General features: G+C 37.6%; 1 protein-coding gene across 1 annotated transcript; it reads right to left on the reverse strand.

Moving 5' to 3' along the window:
• Window positions 1–6,701: 6,701 nt before the first annotated feature.
• LOC127631519 (claudin-3-like) lies at window positions 6,702–17,208 on the reverse strand. Its single transcript, XM_052109672.1, has 2 exons — window positions 16,640–17,208; window positions 6,702–7,354 (listed from the first exon to the last, which is right to left on the reverse strand). Exons 1-2 carry the CDS (start codon window positions 17,118–17,120, stop codon window positions 6,702–6,704), a joined length of 1,134 nt encoding a protein of 377 aa, XP_051965632.1. The 5' UTR covers window positions 17,121–17,208.
• Between the last annotated feature and the right edge of the window lie 51 nt (window positions 17,209–17,259).

The following is a 17,259-nucleotide window of genomic DNA, read 5'->3' on the forward strand; positions in this document are numbered from 1 at the left end:
ATCCAAGATGTGTATGACTTAAAAAACACTTCTGCAGAACACAAACAAAAAAAGATTTTCAGAAGAATATTGCTGTTATGTAGGTCAATTCAATGTATGTGAATTGTGGCCAGACATTTAAAGCTCCAAAAAGCACATAAATGCAGTAAAATAATAATTCATAAGACTTCAGTGGTTTCATTAATGACTTCTGAATGGATCAAATTGGTTTTCGATTACACTTCCTATAGCACCATCTAGGGCTCTGTGCGTGCATCAAGCACTAGAAGCTGAAATCAAGCTTAAAATCATGATCATGCCATGAGATTGCAATGGCAAGATATTCATTGAAAATGAGTTACAGTTTGGTTTGTTTCCCCCAAAAACAACCGAATCGCTTCAGAAGACATGGATTTAACCAATGTAGTAGTATGGATAACTTTATGCTCCCTTAATGTGCTTTTTGTAGCTTGAAATATCTGGCCACCATTCGCTTGCATTGAATTAACTGATAGTGTTGAAATATTCTTCTAAAATCTTTGGTTGTGTTATGCAAATGAAAGAAAGTCATACACATTTGGGATGGCATGAGGGCGAGTAAATGATGAGCACCACCAATCAAATAAGTTGCCATGGGTTTAATGAACTGTACTTTTGATACTTTTGGTACATTTGATACTTTTGGTACATTTATTATCAGTTACTTTAATACTTTTATTTAAGTCATTTTCTCATGAGCTTCTTTAACATTTATTTGAGACAATTTCCATGAAGGTATCTTTATTTATCTTTATTTATCTAAGTACGACAAATGGATACTTTGTACAACACTGGATACTTCACTGTCTACTGGCTGCACCTCAGGCTTAGGATGGACTCCACTTTTTTAAATAGATGTGACTTTCAGTGATTAAAACTTTCAGTTTCACTCTATTCCTTTGAATAAATTATTGTGAGAGTACTTCTATCTGCTTGTTGCATCTTTTATATTGTTGAGAAGGGGTTAGGTGTAGGCGTAGGGGTTGCGGTAGATGCGCAATAATATCTGTATTATAGTGTAATGTAGTTAAAATGATTGTGTATGTACATGTATATTCTTGTTACATGTTATATAGTGTTTAAAAGTGGTTAGGTTTAGGGTTGGCGTGGATTTAGTGTGGGTTAAGTGTAGCCTACTAAACGTTGGCATTTTTCTAGCACACTTACATATGCACACTGACGCAGGCAAGAATGCAAATGTCAATATTGGGACATACACTATCTGCCAAAACCAGTTGGAAGTGAGCTAAAACTGAGGCCATGGCTCCCTCTGGTGTCCTGGAGATGACATAATGTGGCATCTCATAGTCTGTAACATCACTGTGTAGTTAAACTGTTCTTGTTGATGAAAGCTTTGAAATCTGTAAGCTCTGAAGATACCTTGGGGAGAATTTAGGCATCAGAATTCAACTCCACCTCTTTATAATGTCCAGCTGCCTATTTTAGACTAGTGGAGAATGCTAGTTTCATCTTGTCAGTGACGTGATCCTGTAAAGGGCCCATGGGTCAATGCAGACTGCTGAATACTCAGAGACCTCTATTGGAGACATTTGTTTTTAATTGGCTGTTTATTTTTCACAGGTTCGCTCAGGTTCGCAAAGGAAGATTGTTCTCATAGTTCACCAGTTGTTTCTGGGTTCTTGGCATGCATGACATAACTAGGCACTATTCCAGGGGAAGATCTTATTTGCTCAGAGGAGTGCAGACTTGGGTATTTTGACAAATCTGAGCAAAGTTTGACATGTTGTAATCTCTTGTGATACTCCAGAGGAGACACGTGCAAGATTACTAGGGGTCCCAAAAATTCCAATGTACACTTTTTATTCAACTGGATGTCTAGGAGAAATAAATGAGATGTTTACTGTAAAAGTTTTCATGCGTAATATATTTTCCTATAAACCACAGTTAGTTCCAGTCCTCGAATCTGATTGGACGAGAGATGTTCCATGAGCACTGGTGGTCTGACACCATCATCACTCTGACGCTTCACTGTGTGTGTATCACTCCACTTGTGTTCGTGCTGTTCTAAACTAAAGTGTAAGCGTTGTACATATCTGTTAGGAGTTATTGTCTTTATTTTTGAAATGACATATGTTAGCCAGCAGGTGGTTGCAAAAGATCATTTTTGTGTGTAATATGAGCCAGTTGGTGACGTAAAGTGAATCCGTCACTCATTGTTTACATAGAACAGCGCTCAGTGATCCCTTGTATTAGTAATACATTTCCAAAGCTAGGAAATAGCTTTAAACAGCTTTAAACTGACAACTTCAGGATTAATGATCATCACAGCTGAGAGACACAACTGATCTATTACAGAACTCAAGGTGCTTACCTTTTATCGGAGTTTCCACATTGGATACATACTGTTTAAAATGGTGGAGGACATCGCTGTTTCTATAGTGAATGACTCTTGCGCACTGGCTACAGCGAAATAGAGAGGAATACCCCGCTTGGTTGTCTATTTTCCACTGAGAAAGCTGACCTTCAGCAAGCAGACAGCATCTCCTCAGAGAGAGCGTGATCGCACACTCTCTCTCTCTCTCTCTCTCTCGCACACACACACACACACATCCATCCGTCTATCCTTAGATGTTAGAAACAGCACAAGCCGTGATATTATTTCTGAAGTGACTAATATTTCTTAATTACTAATGAAGGCTTGGACACATAATTTTTTTGAATGAGCAACGGTAGATTCTGATCCGTCGCGTAAGAAAGTAGTTCCATGCACAAATGCGTTTTTATGACCGTACTCAGTTTTTCCTGTTTCTTTTAATGTACTTGTTCGTTGAACTGTTGTATATATGCAATATCACACTCACAATCGTGCTATATGACCCTAAATCAGCACTGCTGTAATTACCTACAGCCGAATCACAGCAGTGTTGATGTAGGGTCATATCGCACTCTTGCTCGTGTGATATTGCTTAAAAATGGGTTTGGGCACTCTTGGCACTGTGGACTTTTAGAAAACCAGAATTTTCACTAGTTTATTTAATTTGTCTACAAACAATGTCCTGAGCATTCTTGCATCACAGGAGAATGCGAATCATTTTCAACATGTCATTTGCACCACGGAATGCGATACATATGAGATGTGTATTTCACTGACAGCGTTGTCTCCTCTGTGAACAAATGCACACATAAGGAAATGATGCAGCAATTGTGAGACTATAATAACTAGTCAAGAGTAAACAGTTGCAAAAAGAGGTAATCTTTTTTTATGATAAAAAAATCACGGATATTTGTCTTTATCATTGTGACTGTTTTGATGTAGTTATGTTTTCAGTTTTCAGATCTAAGGGATCTAGTATTGGTAGCACTATCATCAATGAGATGAGAGACTCCATATCAAAATTGTAATTATAACCTTTAAATGTGCTCCTTGTGTCACTGTTCCCACATGGACTAAAGATGAAATTGAAAGCCTCCTCCCATGTCCTCACAGACAGAGAAACACTGTTTTGTGTCTTTGCCTAGCAACCCTCACTCCTTGCCTTCACCAGTATCAGTCATGTGACCTGAGTTTCAGAAGAATCACTGTTGTGAAGAGAGTAAAGTTTCCAGGGAAAGGTTTGAGACTGAGATTGATTACAGGTGCAGACATATGCATGTGCCCTCAGAGATACAATACAGAGGACAATTCATTAGCAAACTTAAAAGAAATAAGCCTTGACATCAGTGACGTAGATTTGGCTTGAATAATGTGTGTGGGGGGGGGGGGGGACTCTTTTATATGTTTTGGCTGTTAAAAATAGGTGAGACGGAACATGAGAAGATGCTGGTTCATGCACAGTTACAAGTTGTATTAATGGGATAGTTCACCCAAAAATGAAAATTCTTTCATCATTTACTCACCCTCATGGCATTCCAGATGTGTATGACTTTTTTTTCTTCCGCAGAACACAAATAAAGAATTTAGAAGAATAACATAGCTCTGTTGGTCCATTCAATGCAACTGAATGGTGACCAGAACTCAGAAAGCACAAAAAGGCAGCATAAAAGTAACCCATTAGACTCCAGTTGTTAAATCTATATCTTCAGAAGCTAAATGATAGTTGTGGGTGGGAAACAGATTAATATTTAAGTCCTTTTTTACTATCAGTCCCCACCTTTGACCAGCCCTGACCAGTAGGTGGCGATATGCACAAAGAATGTGAATTGACAAAAAACAAAATAAGATGAATATGGACGTGAAAGTGAGATTATTAATGGGTTTTAATCTAAACTATGTTTTTCAAAGCTTATATTATCTGCATGTTGTTTACGAGAGCTCCAGTACCCTAGAATGAGCCACTTTATGTCAACTCATGACAAGCGTCATCTCCTATCAAGCGTTTTTGCATCAGCTACAGTGTGTTAAGCTTCTCTTGTTAACCCCGGTTCAGATCCTGCAATGAGACTGGGAAGTAATCGTGTTTGCTTAATCAATGACGAGCATAATTCAGAGGATGCATTTCATTCCTTCTAACGTTACATCTTTACTCCACTGATGGTAAGGTTTGGGGGGTACACTTTATAAAATATGCAATTCACCTTCACTGTATTACAGCCTGTACAGCTGAAAACAACTTGCTTTTGGCACACACTGTGGACATTTCACTTAGAAAATTTAGCACACACGGTGCCTTATGCCCAACAACACTTACTGCTTTGGCCACTGGGGGCAGTGTTTTAAATTTCGATAAGCACAAACGATTTCAGCTAAAGAAGTCAAACTTATTTTTGCAATTTCACTGTCAGATCAGTCTGATTTTATAATATAATATGACAGGCAAGTAAAATATAACAGGAGGCCACATGGTACAGTGGTTTTGGTATCAGGTTCTCCTCAACAAACTCCTGTTCTCAATTCTTGAATAAGGCTCACAAGCATTTATACAAAACCCACAATTCAACATGGTAAGATTAATTAATGCATTGTTGCACTAGAATTGAAGGTACATCATGTCCCCATCAGTCCTTTACAAAGAACAAAATGACCTAGTACAGGTCTCCAGCTGTAATTTATGCATCAATGCTCACAATACAGTACTCACTACCCTCCCATCTCTCCTCCCACAATTCTGGGCCACAATGGGCCTTAGGTGTGTTTGCAACCACTTCAATAACCCAAGGATCAGGTTAGCCATTTATTTAACAACATGGATAAAAAGAGTGACTGTCATGCGATACATCCCAAATAGTGACCATTTGAACTTACATGTTATAAATGTTTAATTCTGTAAATACACTTTACACTAATTCACAGCATACTACTGCAAGTACTGTGCAAAAGTTTTGGCACTTGTGAAAAATGTTGCATAGAGAGGATGTCTTAAAAATAATGCCATAAATAGTTTTCATTTATCAGTTAACGTCATACAAATTTTTAGTAAACTTAAAAAATCTAAATCAATATTTGGTGTGACCACCTTTGCCTTTAAAACAGCCCCAATTCTCCTAAATACATCTGGACATGGTTTTTCTTGGATGTTGGCAGACAGGATGTTCAAACTTCTTGTTTTGAATTCACCACAGTTCTGTTTAGTCTCAACTGCTTCTGTCTCTTTATGTAACCTCAGACTGACACGATGTTCAGTGGGGGGCTTTGTGGGGGTCATGACATCTGTTGCAGGGCTCCCTGTTCTTCTATTCTAATATGTTTGCAAAAGTAACGTTTGGGAGTCTAACATTTATATTTCCTATTGACAGACTAAAGCTGAAGATATAAATAACCATCTTAAGACAAATGCTTTTGTACAGTACTCTACATATCATATAATAAAGCCTGATGACCATTAAACCGTACTAAATTATATGTATGCAGGTTTCAAATGTTAATACTTAATAAAGTATTATTTATAATTTCCTTAATAAATACTTAATATGTGTCCATTTTAAATTAAGATGCATTTTCTTAGTTTACTAATGATGAATAAGTGTTATTAATCATTTATATCATGTGAGGTAAAATGGCTCACAATTTGGCAAGTATTGCATAACAGTCGTCCTTTTTATTCATGTTGTTATAACTACATATCAGTGATTTATAATGCATTTATAAATGAGTTATTGGTCATTAATGAACCTCTTTATAAACACAACAAAAGAAACATTAATGTTAAGGTTTACCCCATTTGTAAAACTGAATTAGAATTTTTTTCTTATGCTTTCAATGAAAATATTGTATAAATACTAATGACATACAAATTAGAGTATGCATCGTTTACAATATAAAACATTAAATTAGAACTGTACAGTATGGAAATTGAATTTAAAAGTAAACAGTGTATATAAAGAGAGTATATAGGAAAAGTTAAAAAAGTGAGAATTCTCAAACAAGTGAGCACAAAGTAAACATTTATGTTCTGAAAAGTGCCCAAGCAAATGGAGGCTAGAAAACCTTTGTTCAACTATTCCTAACATTCAACAAAAAGGCAAATGACCAGCAAATGTAAAATCAGCTTTATACACTTCAGCTAAGAAAATCAAGTTTTGTTGAGATTTTTCAGATAAAGTCTTAAGATAGAATCTTAATACTCAACACATACTTACATAGAGACCAACAGAACAAACATCAAACTAATTCATTAAACATGATCCTCATGATGGAGTCTGAGTGGCATATTTTCCCTCTTCTGGAAAATGACGCCCCATATCGAACACTGCAAATGTGAAATCAGAGTTGTCCTTTCTTTATTTCATACATAGTCTCTTCTGTCATACCCACCACCAGCTGTGGAGCGAGACACAAGGTACGTCATTCTAGACGGATTGTACTTTTGCTCCTGTGGAGGGCAGGAGCAACAGAGCAATGAGCCCCCCATGATCAAGAGCACAGCTGCTGCCCAGCCGATGTACAGTGCGGCCCCGAGCTCCCTTCTCTGGGCATCAGGCAGCAAAGGGTTGTAGAAGTCCTGGATAATGCTGTTGGCAGACCAGGACAAGGGAATGAGCTGCATCAACCCGGCCACGATAAAAAGCACACCACCTACAATCATGACTTTCGCTTTGGAAGACTCCTCCTCAATGCAGTTGGTGCACTTTGCTCCTCCGATGGACACCAGAAAAGCCAGGACTGTGAGAAGGACGGAGATGACAGTCAGGGCTCGAGCTGCCTGGAGATCCTGAGAGAGTGCCAGCATGGAGTCGTAGACTTTACATTGCATCTGTCCAGTGCTCTGGACCACACAGGACATCCACAATCCATCCCATATGATCTGAGCTGTCACAATGTTTGAGCCGATGAAGGCTGTTACCCTCCACATGGGGAGAGTGCAAGCCACGATGGCCAAGAGCCATCCCAGCACACCTAACACGATACCAATGAGCTCCAACCCTAAAGACATGACTTCTTGAAGGACCTGTGCCAGTGATGTGCCAGAGCTATTGCTGGTGAATGAACTGGACAGCAGTGAGAGCACCTGCAAGATAAGCCTAAATTGTCCCAATGCCTTAGAGCAAACAGAGCACATCTGTGTCAAAACAAGTGTCCTTTATAGTGGAGATCAGGTAGAGAGGTGGAGTCTGTTCAGATGGAGACATTACTCAAAGGATAGTCTGAGTCAACACAGAACTCAAGCTGTTCTCCATTCTTAAAAAGTACTCAGTTTTAAGACAACAATTTATTTGAACATCATAAAAGTGTGTCTGTGTTTGAGTTCATTCAAAATTTGTATTTAATGAATTAAAGGTGATGATTAAAGTGATGGTCTCTTATATGTTATTTTCTTAGGGAGGTCTCCCAAAGCAAGCATTGGTAGTACTTTGCTCATACTTAAGGTTAGGGATTTAAACAGCTCTAAGTAGGCCTGTAGGCCTACAACTTTTTTTGGTTTGGTTTATAAACTCATCCCAAACAGATTTCCTAAAATCATGCTGTTTGTTGAGAAAATGAATGCTGTTAAATACTTGTAAAGCAATCATACATTGAAAAAGTGCCCCACAAATCTCTGGGGACCCGAATATCACTGAGACTTGGGGCTGGGTTCCTTTTACTTGGGCCAGAAACACCCTAGCAACTACTCAGAACACTTAGCAAACACAAAGCAACACCCTGGCATCTAATCAGAACACCTTAGCAATGACATAGCAATTATGTGGCAACTACTCAGAACACCTAAGTAACCATATAGCAACACCATGCAACTAGTCAGAACACCTTAGCAACCATTTCGAACACCTTAGCAACCACATAGCAACACCCCAGTAACTACTCAGAATACCTAAGCAACCACATAGCAACACCCTAGCAACTACTCAGAACACCTCAACAACCACAACCCTAGAAACTATGTATAACACCTTAACAGCCACATAGCAACACCCTAGCAACTACTCAGAACACCTAAGTAACCATTTAGAACACCTTAGTAACCACTCAGAACACCTTAGCAACCATAAAGCAACACTCTAGCAACAACTCAGAACACCTCAGCAAACACATAGCACCACCCTAGCAACTACTCAGAACACCTAAGCAACACCTTAGCAACTACTCAGAACACCTTAGCAACCACACAGCAACATGCTAGCAACTTTTCAGAACACCTAAGCAACCATTTAGAACACCTTAGCAACCACATAGCAACAGCCTAGCAACTAATCAAAACACCTAAGCAACTACATAGCAACACCCTGGTAATTACTCAGAACACCTTAGCAACCACATAGCAACAACCTAGCATCTATTCAGAACACATTTGCAACCACCAAGAACACCTAAGCAACCACATAGCAACACCTTAGCAACTATTCAGAATACCTAACATAGCTAACATTTCATGTATCCTAATACACACAATTAATTAATTTATTTTATTATTTGTATTTTTTCAAACTTTTTCCATACTTTGTCAACATTACAGCTTAACTTGTAATGACACCCAATAAAAATATTCTGCTCACAGGTGATATTTTCCTTGATTGAAGGCGTTTTTCTAAGTTTCATAATAAAAGTCTCTGCCTGGGACAGGACTAATATAGTATAATCTAAATACAAAATACATTTGAAAAGTGTCATAAATCAATGAAGGCAAGGTAAAAAATAAAACAAGATTTAAAGTCAGTTTTAATGTGACTTTCATATAACAAAAAGAAAAAAAGTTTAAAAACTCAACCCCTGGGACATGAAAGAAAGACCTTAATATATTTGTCATGTTTGCTTTAATCTTTTATTCTTTAGTTTAAATGACCAACAGCATTAAACAAACAAGCCAGATTATTATTATTAATCTGCATAAATTGTTTCAAAACAATTGCATTTTACATTGTTTCATTGAATTTAATTTCGTAAATATTAAGAGCTCCAAAACTTTGATTTTGTTTATTGTTTCTTGGTCTCTAAGTATTTGAGGGGTGTAGAACATAACCTAGTTCTACATTAAAGGGATAGTTAATCCAAAAATGAAAACTCTCTCATGATGTACTCCCTCAAATGCCATCCCAGATGTGTGTGACTTTCTTTCTTCTGTAGAACACAAACTCCCCTCGTAGCGTGAACCGATTCCCCTCACGGAGAGCGGCTCGAAGTAAACAATTATAGTTCCTCACCCAAAGCGATCATGTATCTTTAGAAGACATTCATTTAACCACTTGAGTCAGATGGATTACTTTTACTATGATAGTCTGTGCTTTTTAGTTTTTTTGAAGGGCTGATCATCTTTCACTTTCATATATTCTTCAAAAAATCTTCATTTGTGTTCTGCAGTTGAAAGAACGTCATACACATCTGGGATGGCATGAGTGTGAGTAAATGATGAAAGAATTTTCATTTTCGGGTGAACTATCCCTTTAAGTTTAGCACTAAATATTTGCCATCCTGTAATCTCTATGTAATTATCATTGCAGAGACACAAATAAGATCCTTGTTGACATAGAGTAAGAGTATAACTCCAAAGAATTAATGTGGGATAAAGGAGTCATTTAGGATGGAGAACAAGATATTTTTTTCCTTATCTTAAATTATCTTTCAAATCTTCTATTCAGGCAGCTTCAATTCAACACACCAGGGCACAAAAGGAAAATCGTTGGTAAAGTTGCCATTATTCCTTGCATTCCTTAGAGATTCCAGTTCACAGATGTTATTGTATCCAAGGGCCTAAACTCAGGGGCCACTTTATTTGCTACACATTTCTAATAGACCCCAAAACAGCCAGAATTCAATGACAATGATTCAAGATGGTGCGGGAAACATTCCATTGAAATTGGGTCCATGTTGACATGATAACATCGTGCAGTTGCTGTAACTTTGCCAGTCCACCACGTCCCAAAGGAGCACTATTGAGATCTAGTGACGGTGGAGACTATTGGAGTAACTGAACTCAGTGGGACTCATTTACAATCATTTATACACACAAATCAAGTGTGAGTGTCCCAATAGTGCTTGACATTAACTCGTGAGAATGGGGTCGATGTCAGGGTACTGGAACATTCGGTAGGAAAGTGTCAGTGTCCTGAGTCATCATGTTGCAATGGTGCAGGAGCATTTCCTTTAAATCAGGGGTGAAGAACCTTTTTCCCATCAAGAGGCAATTTTAGTTTTTACTAAATGAATTGCGGGACGTTCTTATTTTGGGTTGAAATTACTTGCTCACGCATCATGAAAATAACATTAAAGGGGACTTTCCATTTATACAGGATTTTGCATTGTTATTATTATTTTTATTTTATATATTTTTTAGTTGTTTTATTATATAATTATTTTATTAATAGTACTTTTTTTTTTTTTACATTTAACAGATTAAATTAATTCTCAAATGGACTTGAGGCCAAATTTTCACCACCCCTGCTTTAGATTATACAATATATATATATATATATGTGTGTGTGTGTGTGTGTGTGTGTGTATATATATATATATATATATATATATATATATATATATATATATATATATGTGTGTGTGTGTGTGTGTGTGTGTGTGTGTATACAGTTTATAAAAGAGTGACTATTTGCAGTGCACTAGGTGTAAATAGCACCTGCGACACCGTGCAGCTATTTGTACTCCCATAGTCTGTGGGAAACACAGAAATTGAAGACAAACTGTGCCCTTGGGGTATAATGACAGTGTAGATGTGCTTTTATTGGTGTGGACGACCTTTTGTCCTACTTTTTCCCATCTTCTTTCCTGTCTCCACTGTTATATATATTAATATAAAGGTTGATTTCCTTGCAGCGATTTGATTGCCATAAAGGTCGGTGTGTTGAGAGAAAGGTTTGATACAGGTATAATTTTTTTCCCCTCCCCTTTTCTCCAAAATTTAGAATGCCCAATTCCCAATGCGCTCAATGTCCTCATGGTGGCGTAGTGACTCGCCTCAATCTGGGTGGTGGAGGACGAATCTCAGTTGTCTCCGCGTCTGATACCGTCAATCCGCGCATCTTATCACATGGCTTGCTGAGTGCGTTACCACGGAGACCTAGTGCGTGAGGAGGCTTCACACTATTCTCTGCGGCATCCACGCTCAACTCACCACACGCCCCACCGAGAGCAAGAACCACATTATAGCGACCATGAGGAGGTTACTCCATGTGAATCTACCCTCCCTAGCAACCGGGCCAATTTGGTTTCTTAGGAAGCCTGACTGAAGTCACTTAGCATGACCTGGATTCGAACTTGTGAACTCCAGGGGGTGATAGCAAACTGTAAAGGGATTAATGGAAAGGAGGAGGCGAGAACCGGCTTGTCGATATAAATAATAGTTTAATGATAAACTCAAAAGACAACACACGACGGACATGTCCGTAAACGATCTCTCTCTCCCGCATGAACCCCTGCAGTCAGCCTTTAACCCTCACGTAGGCATAATTAGCCTAATACGGGACCGGGTGTGTAGGATCACGACCCGGCCCCGCCCTCCGCCCTGCCACACAAACGTCTTTAATCACTGAGCTATCTAGACCCCAAAATTGAGTTTAAAAAATGTCAATGATATATTCAGTTAAAATTTACTTTTTTTTTTTTTACAGCACACAACCGTTAAGCTTCTGTGATGTTTAAGTTGTTATGTGACTTTTAAAACTGAAGAATTATGTAACTGTGCTGTCATTTTTGCAAAATGGTATTAATGGCAGTTCAATACACAGCTAGGTAAATGTTCTCTCAAACAGATTTTAAGGTTAATGATCTATCAAGTTTTACATCAACAAAACCGTCATCCCTACCCTAAACCTTAAACCTAAACATAACCAATTTGATAGTTCGAACAAGCTTATATATACTACTGGTCAAGTAGTCAAGTTTTGAAACACTCATTCTTTATTATAATTTTTTTTTTCACATTTTATAATAATAGCAAAGTCATCAAAACTATGGAATAACATAAATGGAAATATGGGAATTCTGTTGTGACTAAACAAAATCCAAAATAAATCAAAACTGTGTTATATTCGAGCATCTTCAAAGTCACCCTTTGCCTAGAATTTGCAGACATGTACTCTTGACATTTTCTAAGATCTTTGAAGATCATGAGAAACATTTCAGTCAAGTGTTTCAAAATTGTTAAACTGTATCGCTTAACAATCATGGGCTATAGTAAAAGTGTTAAGATATCATAAGATAGCATTGAGTGAGGAACAGAGTGTAAAATAAGTGATCATGAACGTATAATCTGCCGTATTAATCGTGATTTGTGTGAAAGTTAATAAAAGTCATTGTTGTTGAAGCACCTCAAGTGTTTATATACAACCAAAAATGTAGGTACAGCAATGTTATTATAGAAGTTCAGGTTGCAATCTCACATACATCTGCCATGTTTGTAGACTTGACAAGGCTGGTCAACCCATTAGGCGACATAAGCAACTGCCTAGGGTGACATCTCTTGGGAGGAGCCGATCTGCCAAGCCAATTTCAGTGCATGTTGAACCTGTGTTGAACAATCTGCAGTCCCTGCACTCTGATACTTTAATACCCAGAGAGCAAACAGGAAACCAGACTGATCTCTCAGGGAAATCAGAAACAGTAGGATGATTTTCTTTAGCTAAAATTAGTCTTTCTTACCCGAAATGCAAAACACTGCCTCCAGTGGCCAAAGCCGTAAGTGAAGGGCACGTGTGAGCTCCATTTTCCAAGTGAAATGTCCACAGAGGGGTGCCAAAAACGAGTTGTAAAGTGAGTTTTTTTTTTCAGCAGTAAGACAGTGAAGATTAATGCATGTTTTATAAACTGTACCCCCCAACCCAAACCTAAAACCTAAACCTAACCATCAGTGGAGTAAAATGTAACCTCTGAATCACAGTGTTACTGATTATGTGAATGCAGTTACTCCCTGGTTTCAATGTAGCATCCGAACCCAGGTCTCCCACGCTGCTGACATGACATGTTTCTGGTCACGCCACAGGGGAAATGAATGGCATCAGAGCCGATGCCAACATGTGTGCTCAGTGAGTCGTCATAATGTCACCAATCCTAGGGTACCGAAAGTATCGGAAACAACATGCCGACTTCCCGTGTGATCGTGTCGTGGAAACTGGATGAAGCAGAAATGTACCTAAAATCTTTGAAACAGTACCTGCATAAGCATCCTATTGTTTGCCAATCGTTTGTTGACAATAAAGAGGTTAAAAAAATTTGGTAAAACCTTTTTAACTTTAATGTGACTTTACATGTCTAAATAGTTCACCAGAGTTTGAACTCTGTTTTGACAGAATCCCGTACTCATATAAAACTGAAATCACTTCAGAATCTTTGCACTTTTAGCTTCATGGATCATCTCAGAGGGATGGATAAGAGACTAATGTACTTCCTCCACATTCCATAACCCAGTAATGAAAACTGCCTCTTTATCTTCATTCCTGAAACAGGCCTATTGTCCAGGGCTGGTTTGAACAGTTGGATTAAGGCCCTGACGAAGACAAGATTCTTGTGCAGAGAGCGAATAGACCTTTGAGACATTGACAGAAGCTTCAACTCATCACCTCATTATTGGGGCCATGAAGGTTTCTTTAACTGCCTGTTCTTTGTTGTGTTGCAGAGAAGACTCAAGAAAGATGGCACAGTAAGTAATACTGAAATTTGTAAAAAAAAATGAAGGTTAAAAAATAAGGACCGTTTCAAATACATTTTTCAAACAAATTAATTTGATCTCCAACGATGTTATGACAGAATGTTAACTGTTTCATAAAAAAACAAAACGCACTATCAATAGAATAGTTTGTTATGTTTCTCATTATGGGTAATTAAACAGATATGAGAGGACAGTGGCGCACAGTTGTTATTCTTTATTGCAGTAACTTGATATTTAGAATAAAAATAAAATGTTTTATTGTTGTATTCTAAACATTGTGTGTGCTATTAAAACAACATCAACAGGAGGAGTATTTTTGTTCCTCTTTAAAAATGTATTGGGTAACACTACATTAATGTTCCCTTTCTTAAGGGTTTATAAAAGGGTTCATTAATGTTCCCTTTCTTAAGGGTTTATAAAAGGGTTCATTAATGTTCCCTTTCTTAAGGGTTTATAAAAGGGTTCATTAATGTTCCCTTTCTTAAGGGTTTATAAAAGGGTTCATTAATGACATATAAGTCATTTACAAAATACACAATAAATGATTAAAATCCAGTTGTAACCACATGAACAAAAGGGTGGCTTTCAAGCAATACCTGCCAAATAGTGAGCATTAAACCGTTATGTTATAAATGCTCAATAAACACAATTATCCATACGTACATTATTCAAAAACATAATGTAGTAAAATAGACTAGTGAGATTACAGTAGAGATTATGTCATTTTACAGTGTGCTTTGTGTTTATATTCATTACTCTAATGTCTTGACTCACTTATCATGTCACTTTCCTTGTCACGTTGGATTTATCCAGTTGTAGTAACCTAAAGTCCTCCTCAAAATAACTTTTCAGGTTGATGATGACCATTAAACCGCACTGCACATCATGTATCATACATTTTAAGTTTGTAACTCCTCAATAAATTATTCATATGTGTCCACTTTATAGTAAGATACATTTTCATATGTTAATAATATTGAATACATGTTATTAAGCATGTATAACATAATAATGTTGAAAGGTTTTATTAAACATTTATAACATGATGTAAAATGTCACTCTGTTTGGCAGGTATTACGTGAAAGTCACCTTATTTACAGTATGCATGTTGGGTAACACTTTACTGTAAGGTTACATGTGTTAACGTTATTTAACAACATTAGTTAACATGAACAACCAATGAAAAATACATTTATGAATCTTAGTTTAATGTTATTTTCAACATATACTAATATATTTTTAAAAAGCAAAGTTGCATTTGTTAACAGATAATGCAATATGAACTGACATTAAATAACATCGATAATTGTATTTTTATGAATTAACATTAAAAAAGATGAAGTTGTTTTTTAAATATATATTGTTCATTGTTTATTCATGATACTTAATTCATTAACTATGTTAACAAATGGAACCTTATGGTAAGTGATTCTGCATGTTGTTATTACCAAATATCAATCATTTATAATACATTTGTAAATGAATTACTAGTCATTAATAAACCCCTTTGTATGTCCTTAACAAAGGGAACATTCATGTAAAGTGTTACCATTTATTGTATGTCACAAAATAAGTCAAATTTACTGCCAAGCATAAAAAATATTGAAATGAAACCTGTAATCCCTCATTTAATGAAACATCTACACAAAAAAAACACACAAAATTGTAAACACTGACAATAAATGATAATAATTTGAAACAGAACATTAAAGACTCGATCAGGTCAGTTGTCTTCACTGTGTTGATGTATTTCCTATTGAAAAAGTCATTTGGGGTGGGGCATTGTTTGTTGTTTTTTGAAAATAGCCAATAGCCTTTAGTGAACGTCACAGTTAGGGTTGCCAACTTTTCAACATGTGAATACGGGATGCTTAATTATGGGACACAAAGCCGTCAAGTGTGTGTGTGGAGGGGGGGAGGGAGGGTTGGGGGGGGCTGGGGGTTTAATTCCCCTTAAGCAATTTGCTGCAAAAACAAACAATAGGCATCATTTCAGCCAAAATACGGGACTTCACTGTTCTTTTCAGGACGGCAAGTACAAGATGGGTCTTAATATTTTTGGTCTTTTTCACAGAAGATAATAACTTTATTATATATTTTATACATTTAAAATGCGTACTTGCTTAAATTTAGATGGAACATGGAATAAAAGAAACAAAAGTTGGATTTGGTTTTCTACACAATAATTATTATCAATATACATATTATGAATATACTTATCAAAAAAACACAATAATTATTCATCTTCAAAACTTGTTGTATAAACTGGATAATGACATCTGACAAAATACAGGACATAAAAATAAAACAAAGAAAATATATCTGAAACGTTCAGGCAATGTAGCAGAACTCACTGTACAGAAACACACGTGTCCTTGTTGCATCATCATATTCTGTCCTCAGGACGCAAATGAGCGAATCAAGTGTGAGATTTCATCTCAGAAAGAGTCTGTTCGTTCACACATAGTCTCTATTGTCAAAGCCACTGGGTGCTGCAGAGCGTGTGGCGGAGTAAACCATCCTGCTGGGTGGGCCGTACCTGTTCTCCTCTTGCGGGGGGCAGCTGCAGCAGAGAATGCCCCCTCCAATGAGCAGAAGGGCAGAGGCCCCCCATCCCAGGTAAAGAGATGCACCGATCTCCCTTTTCTGAGCCTCGATGATGATGGGGTTGTAGAAGTCCCTGATGATACTGTGAGCAGACCAACACAAAGGGATCAAGAGCATGACCGCCGCACAAATGAAGGTGACCCCGGAGGTGATCATAACTTGGGCCTTGACGCGCTCCTCTTCCACGCATCTAGTACACTTGGCCCCCATGATGGCGAGCAGGAGCCCGAGCACTCCCATCACGATGGCGATCACGCAGAGAGCTCGAGCCGCCTGTGCGTCTGAGCTGAGCGCCAACATTGAGTCATAGACTTTGCATTGCATCTGTCCAGTGCTCTGGACAACACAGCTCATCCAGATTCCTTCCCAGATGGTCTGCGCGGTTACAATATTCACCCCGATGAAAGCTGTGACTTTCCACATGGGCAACGCACAGGACACAATGCCAACAATCCAGCCTAACATGGCTAGTGTGACTCCTAGTATCTCCAACCCTAAAGTGGCCATTCTTATGACTCAGTCTAGTAGAATGTGCTGGAGAAATGAATTTGCAGGTTCCATACACCAAAGAAAAGATCTCAGGAGAAGGATTCAATGCTTTATAATAACCTACAAAGATGTAGGTGGAGTCACGTTGGGAAAAATG

Source organism: Xyrauchen texanus, chromosome 38 (assembly GCF_025860055.1).
Source record: "Xyrauchen texanus isolate HMW12.3.18 chromosome 38, RBS_HiC_50CHRs, whole genome shotgun sequence".
Classification (NCBI taxonomy): Eukaryota; Metazoa; Chordata; class Actinopteri; order Cypriniformes; family Catostomidae; genus Xyrauchen; species Xyrauchen texanus.